At 46.6% G+C, this 7,277-nt stretch overlaps 1 protein-coding gene across 3 annotated transcripts; it reads right to left on the bottom strand.

The window, feature by feature from the left end:
* Positions 1-3,028: 3,028 nt before the first annotated feature.
* Positions 3,029-7,262, bottom strand: Dnajc5g (DnaJ heat shock protein family (Hsp40) member C5 gamma). Of its 3 annotated transcripts, NM_177677.3 has the most exons (6): positions 7,134-7,236; positions 6,553-6,668; positions 5,847-6,060; positions 5,236-5,377; positions 4,376-4,442; positions 3,031-3,951 (listed from the first exon to the last, which is right to left on the bottom strand). In NM_177677.3, the coding sequence occupies exons 2-5, from the start codon at positions 6,663-6,665 to the stop codon at positions 4,414-4,416; spliced, it is 498 nt and encodes a 165-aa protein (NP_808345.1). In that variant the 5' UTR covers positions 6,666-6,668; positions 7,134-7,236; the 3' UTR covers positions 3,031-3,951; positions 4,376-4,413. The 3 variants fall into 3 exon arrangements, with proteins under 3 accessions (XP_011239025.1, NP_808345.1, NP_001334253.1); XM_011240723.2 differs by lacking the exon at positions 4,376-4,442 and having other exon boundaries at positions 3,029-3,951; positions 7,134-7,262; NM_001347324.1 differs by lacking the exons at positions 4,376-4,442; positions 5,236-5,377.
* Positions 7,263-7,277: the final 15 nt, after the last annotated feature.

Raw genomic sequence — 7,277 nt, 5'->3', positions numbered from 1 at the left:
TCGATGCAAAAGCAAGAATAATTTATTGTTCCAGCATTCTGAGGTTGTCATTCTCAGAATGACACCTGAAGGAGAGGTGGCAACCCCAGGCGGCCTGTTCCATAAGTTTTTATATGGTTTCCAGGGGTGGAATAGAGCATCAGCAACTAGGCACATTATGATTGGTGGGACAGTGTGCCCTTTAAATTGGCTGGTCTTTAGGGAATGAGGTAGTAAGGGCTTAATTAGCCCCTTCCTTCCAGCCTACGTACTCTCTATCCTGTCTCTTCTAGGAGGAGAGGGATGTGATGGAATTTCTCAACAGCTCTGAGGTGCCCTGTCTTAGTCAGGGTTTCTATTCCTGCACAAACATCATGACCAAGAAGCAAGTTGGGGAGGAAAGGGTTTATTCGGCTTACATTTCCATACTGCTGTTGATCACCAAAGGATGCAGGACTGGAACTCAAGCAGGTCAGAAAGCAGGAGCTGATGCAGAGGCCATGGAGGGATGTTCTTTACTGGCTTGCCTCATCTGGCTTGCTCGGCTTGCTCTCTTATAGAACCCAAGACCACTAGCCCAGAGATGGTCCCACCCACAAGGGGCCTTTCCCCTTTGGTCACTAATTGAGAAAATGCCTTACAGTTGGATCTCATGGAGGCATTTCCTCAACTGAAGCTCCTTTCTCTGTGGTAACTCCAGCTGTGTCAAGTTGACACAAAACTAGCCAGTACAATTGACCCCTTGTCAACTTGACACACAAACACATCACTAGTAAGCCTCAACCCTTAAAATCTTATTCATCCCCAATATCTAAATAACTTTAAAAGTCCCACAGTCTTTACATATTCTTAAAATTTCAAACTCTTTAAAATGTCCATCTCTTTTAAAATCCAAAGTCTTTTTACAATTAAAAGTCTCTTAACTGTGGGCTCCACTAAAACAGTTTCTTCCTTCAAGAGGGAAAATATCAGGGCACAGTCACAATCAAAAGCAAAAGTCAATCTCTAACCGTCCAATGTCTGGGATCCAACTCACGATCTTCTGGGCTCCTCCAAGGGCTTGGGTCACTTCTCCAGCCAGGCCCTTTGTAGCACAGACGTCATCCTCTAGGCTCCAGATGCCTGTACTCCACTGCTGCTGCTGCTCTTGGTGGTCATCTCATGGTACTGGCATCTCCAAAACACTGCATGACCCCTTCAGTCCTGGGCCTTCAATTTCAACTGAGGCTGCACCTTCACCAATGGCCTTCCATAGCCTCTCACAGTGCCAAGCCTCAGCTGCTTTGTGTGACCCCTTCATGCCTTCAAAACCAGTACCCACCTGGGTGACCCTTACATATTACCAAGTCCTGCTGCAGCAAGAGTACAACCTTGGCCATCTCTGGAACACAGCCTCTTTGTGCTTTCAGAAAACACTTCCCAGAAGATGTCACCTCAATGATGCTGGTCTCTTCTTAATCACCGCTAATTTCTTAGCTCCAGCTAACCAGCATCAGTAGTCCCAGTAATGCAAAGTTTTTGCTTTGGTAGTTCTGGTATCTTGTTAATCACAGCTGATTCTTCAGCCCCAGCTAACCAGAACTACAGAATCTTCACAATCAAAACAGCAATGGCCCTGAAAAGAGTCTTTAATTTTCCCTCTGAAATTTCACAAACCAGAGCTCCATCTTCTGCAGTGTTCTCAACATTATCTTCCAAGCTCCTACACGACATCCGACAGAGCTCTTAACAACGGATGGATCTTCAAGCCCAAAGTTCCAAAGTCCTTCCACAGTCCTCCCCAAAACATGGTCAAATTGTCACAGGAATACCCCACTCCTGGTACCAGTTTGTCTTAGTCAGGGTTTCTATTCCTGCACAAACATCATGACCAAGAAGCAAGTTGGGGAGGAAAGGGTTTATTCGGCTTACATTTCCATACTGCTGTTGATCACCAAAGGATGCAGGACTGGAACTCAAGCAGGTCAGAAAGCAGGAGCTGATGCAGAGGCCATGGAGGGATGTTCTTTACTGGCTTGCCTCATCTGGCTTGCTCGGCTTGCTCTCTTATAGAACCCAAGACCACTAGCCCAGAGATGGTCCCACCCACAAGGGGCCTTTCCCCTTTGGTCACTAATTGAGAAAATGCCTTACAGTTGGATCTCATGGAGGCATTTCCTCAACTGAAGCTCCTTTCTCTGTGGTAACTCCAGCTGTGTCAAGTTGACACAAAACTAGCCAGTACATGCCCTCTTCAGTGTAGGACAGGCTGGTCTTGAACTCACTGTCAGCATGGATGACCTTGTCTCTACATCCAAAGTGCTGGGATTAGGGGAGAGCACCATCATCTCGGTTTATATGATGCTGGGGGTCAGCTCAGGGTCTCAAGCATGCTGGAGAAGCATTCTGCTAACTGAGCTACATCTCCAGCCCTTGGCTCACCTTTGTTACATCACCCGAGGAGAGCAGTTCAAAGCCAAGAGACGGCTGCTGTACCAGACCCAGACCTGCCCTATGATTATGAGATGAGACTGCGATTCTGGTCCACAACTACATTAGTGAATCCATTGCTAGGATGCTACATTTGCTTAGAAACTGAGACAAGAATGGACTACAGATGTCTCAGTGGTTGGGAGAGCCTGCTGCTCAGTCATAAGGACAGGAGTTCAAATCCCAGCACTCACACCCATCTATAATCCCAACTCCAAAAGACTCAGCGCCCTCCACAGGCTCACAGACACATGTGCGTATACATTTACTCTGACAAATGTGTGCAGATGCACACACAAACACATAAATAAAAACACAAAAAGAGTTATGAGAAATGGATCTGGCTAGAAAGAGTCTGCGTGTTGTAAAGTTATTTGCACCCCAGCAAATGGGTGTGCAGAGAAATCACGGGGCACTGACAAAGCCACCCCCACGGGCTCTGGGGACCACTGACTCCTAGCTCCACAGTGATGGACACTATGGACCATGCCAGCCTTATCTCAGGTATGAGTGATAGTCATTGGTCTCTTTTTCTATCCCACACACCACTTGTCTTTTTGGGGTCCCACACACACTGGAATTGGACAAAGCTCTTTTTTATTATTGACATTCCTTAGCCTTTTTCCCAGTGAATAGAGAGAGGTTTGATGGTTCCTGGGCCCTGATACCACATAGTAAGAAAGAAACAATAAAGCGGGATACAGAGAGGATGCTAAGCCAACAGCTTCGAGAGGCTAAATGAGGTCTCCTTCATACAGTCTGTCCCATCACATTTCATGTCTGTGTTAAGAAATAAGATCTAAGGGGATCACTCTGTGTGAAGTAACATGAGGGACAGAGGCAGTAAGATTGGAGCATGGACTGCAGCCTGTCCACAGGACCACGGCTAATAATGGGTTTAAGGATGGAGCTGAAGTTCAAGGGTCGCCACAAACACAAGTTTCCCAAGCTGTCTTATAAATGGGGTGTTGGTGCCAGTGGTGTAGGAACCAGAAGATGGTGAGACCAGTCTTCCAAAGGTGTTGCAAAGAAATGAAGCTGGTGCTAAAAGTTCTTGGTACACAGTGTTCCAACGAAGGAGGACTAATTGGTGCAACAGCTCCTGGGATGGGAGCCACCTTGTTTGGTGATCAGGATCCTGGTGAACTTGTTAGTAAGTGCTCAGGGGCCTACTGGACATTGACCCAGGTACCCACTGGAGAAAGCTGCACCCACTCAGCAAACAGCTGCCAACACGTCTTGAGAGCGCATGTGGATAAAGACAGGAATGGAGTCAGAGCTAAACAGAAAAGCAGCTGGAAGGTTCTTTGGGGACAGGCTTTGTGTCACTGTGGAGGGCAGAGATGTCCTTACGAGGATGGGTGTCATCATAGCTTCTGAAGCAGCAGGGATTTCTTTTAAGAACAGGAGTCAAATCTGGGTGAGTGTAGAGACAGGGCTACTTTCTTCCTTCTTCAATGTATCCAGTGGGCTGAGTGTCGGGGACTCTTGCTGGGCCAGCACCTAATGGTAGAAACAGTTGGGACTTTATTAGGAGTAATCACCAATAGCCAAAAGCACATTCCCTCTGTGTAGGCAGCTGGGGTTGATGCTAAAAGAATACAGATTTTCCAATAATGACCCATCTGAAGTACTACCTATGCTTTAAATATATATGCACACACATATAACATGTATATATCATATGTATAATATATGTGTATTATATGTAATATACACGCATGTGTGTGTGTATGAGTGCACACTCCTGTGTCACAGCATGCGTGCAGAGATCAGAGGACAATCTACAGGAGTCAGTTCTCTGCCTTCATGTGGGTCCCAGAGGTCTAACTCAGATAGTCTGGCTTGGTGGCATCACCTTTACCAGCTGAGCCATCTCACTGGCCTCTCTCATCCTTTACCCACTGCTACTTCTCCATTTACATACCCCATTCCTCTTCACGTTTCCTTAATTATTGTCACGTCTTAATCCTCTGCTTCAATATCTTGTGTTCCTGTGGTGGAATTATAGCATGCTTATGTAAATATAACCATGCACACGTTTTTTTTTGTTTGTTTTTGTTTTCAATCTACAAACCCTTACCTTGCAGTTACTCATTAGCAGCACCAGATGGCACTGGTGTGACCCTCAGCCAACATAGTCTTTTTAAACTTTTAACTATGTGGGGCAGAAACAATCTAAAACAATGCATTCTGTGCTGGGGGCGTGTTGGCACACGCCTTTAATCCCAGCACTTGGGAGGCAGAGGCAGGCGGATTTCTGAGTTCGAGGCCAGCCTGGTCTACAGAGTGAGTTCCAGGACAGCCAGGGCTACACAGAGAAACCCTGTCTCGAAAACAAAACAACAACAACAACAAACCAAAAACAAAAAAACAAAAAATAAAGCAATGCATTCCTCCTGCCCGAGTCCCCCACCCGTCAGCCCGCAGGTTGGGAATGAACTCCAGGGCCTTTCACGTGCTAGGCAAATGCTCTGCTCCTAGATCATCCTTCTATTTGCAATAAGCTGCACCTGCAAACTTGCCTTCAGCGATTTCCTTTGAAAGACTGTGCTTCCCCAGTTCCTTCATAGGAAAAGCCCTCGCTACACTGAAATGTCAGTCTGTAGCATAAGGAACATCGGCTACCTTCTCCGTCTCTCTTCACCTCCAATGAAACACTCAAGACACTCACATGTTGGGGTTAACTGCTCGGTTCACACGGGTCTTTCTCACAGCCCCTCTCTCCACTCTACCTTACCATTCCTTACTGAGACCTGACCCCCAATCCCTGTCTCTGTTCCTCACTTGATCTTGAAGGCTGAGAAGAAACATTCATTTGGCGATTCTCTTCCTCTTCCTCGGCTGATGGATTAAGTCTACCACAGCATAAACAGCAGCAGCAGCAACAACAACAACCAGTGAGCAAGCAACAAAGGATAACAAGTGTCTACAAGAGAGGAGAGAAGAGGCCTTGGTCCCCTGTTCTTTTTGTAGTTCCATGCAGATCCCCCTCTCTCTGTCCTCACATCTAGAAAGGGAGGACAGACACAATTGTCTTGAGAGGAGGGCAGCCTTCCTTCCTTACTCTATAGACACAGACACTATCTTACTATATAGCCCAGGCTACCCATTGCCTCCCAAGAGCTGGGCTCAGAGGTCTGTGTCACCACAGCTGGGTCAATTTTATTTTATATTCTGCCTACATGTATGTTGTGCATCATGTGCAAGCCTGATAGCTGCAGAAGCCAGAAGGCAGCTCTGGATCCCCTGGGACTGGAGGTATAGATAGTAGTGAGCTGTCATGTGGGTAATGGGATCAAACCCAGGTAGGTCCTCTATGGGAGCAGTAGATGCTCCCCACCTGAGTCATCTCTCTAGCCCCTCCAATTCCTTTCTTAATAAGAAGTACAATGTACCTTGAACCAACAACTGTTCACTATAAAATAGAATCGGACACCTTCTTCACCAAAATGGTCATACAGGTATAATCCTAGTGAGCCGTGCCGGTCATAGATCTTCTTTTTTGTAGGGTCGGTGAGTATGGCATGGGCTGTGTTGATCTCTTTGAAGATTTCTGCTGCTAAAGGGTTATCTGGATTCTTGTCTGGATGATATTGCAAGGCCAGTTTCCTATCCAGACAATAGTCAAAAGGACAGTGGGGAGGGCTACAGGAAGCAACTGAGGCAAGAAGATTAGGATGAACTGCAGGTCTGGGTCTTTAGATAATGCAAGGGATACAGGAGATGGGGATACAAGATGCAGGCAAGGTCTACATTTCTTCTCAAGTCACACTGAAGGAGGGGTGGCCTCCTTCGGCCCCAAGATAAAATCGTCTTGGGATTTAAAAAAAAAGGGGGGGGACTTGGGGCTGGAGAGATGGCTCAGAGGTTAAGAGCACTGACTGCTCTTCCAGAGGTTCTGAGTTCAATTCCCAACAACCACATGGTGGCTCACAACCATCTGTAATGGGACCCAATACCCTCTTCTGGTGTTTCTGAAGACAATGATGGTGTACTCAGATATATAAAATAAATACATAAATCTTTAAAAATAAATAGAGTTTGAAGATGTTAAAGGTAGTGGGGGGTATAGATACCAGGGGTGAATAAAGGGCATTGAACCTGTAGGCTTTTTTGATGTCTGCAGTCTCAGCACCCTTCTTCAGTTCCAGCACTGCATAGAGGCTTTTCCCAGTTCTAGATAGTCGCTGGGTTGCGTCATACGTAAGAGGCATGCTCTGAGTCAAAAGGACAAAAATACAAGTTTGTTCTGACTTGAATCACAAGAATGTAGAAGAACACAAATGTCAAAGCCATACACATTTCCCATTGTCCGGCATGTAGCTCCCAGTAGAGCGGCCTAGAAAGGAGAGGTAGGTCTAAAATGAGGAACAGTCTGTCTACAGCTCCTGTACCTGAAGTAAATAGCCCTACACCTGACCACCTGGTGGCTGAGTTTGAAATACCAGGTAACCCAGCCACTAAATAGGTTGGATCAGAAGTCAAAGTCACAACAGTCGCAGAGAGAACTAGCCAGATCAAAGATGGGTTCAGGACCCCATGAGGGCCTAGACTCGCGTTCCTCTCAGCCTCAAGCCCACAGCACTGAGAGCAGGATGGCTCCCTGGACAGAGGGGAGGCGACAAGAACTGTTGCGCTGGACAGCCTAGCATCTTCTTTTGACTCCAGACCTAGCTTATTACCTCAGAATTGTTCTATAAAACCAGGTAGGCCTGACACAAGCTTCCTTCTTCCCGGTAGACGTGAACTTTCATATTGCCTCTGGGCTATGGAAACTGCGCTTGCGCACTTTGTAGGGGACGCGAGTTTTTTGGCGCCGCCAGCAG

Source organism: Mus musculus, chromosome 5 (genome assembly GCF_000001635.26).
Source record: "Mus musculus strain C57BL/6J chromosome 5, GRCm38.p6 C57BL/6J".
Taxonomy (NCBI): Eukaryota; Metazoa; Chordata; class Mammalia; order Rodentia; family Muridae; genus Mus; species Mus musculus.
This window is presented reverse-complemented; position numbering and strand designations above follow the sequence as displayed.

Coding starts and splice junctions, on each gene's coding strand:
- Dnajc5g (XM_011240723.2), bottom strand. CDS start 6,665: ATGCCTCTTACGTATGACGCAACCCAGCGACTATCTAGAACTGGGAAA. Junction 5,378..5,846: donor TGAACAGTTGTTGGTTCAAG/GTACATTGTACT, acceptor CCTCTCTTGTAG/ACACTTGTTATCCTTTGTTG. Junction 3,952..5,235: donor TTCTCAGCCTTCAAGATCAA/GTGAGGAACAGA, acceptor TTCTACCATTAG/GTGCTGGCCCAGCAAGAGTC.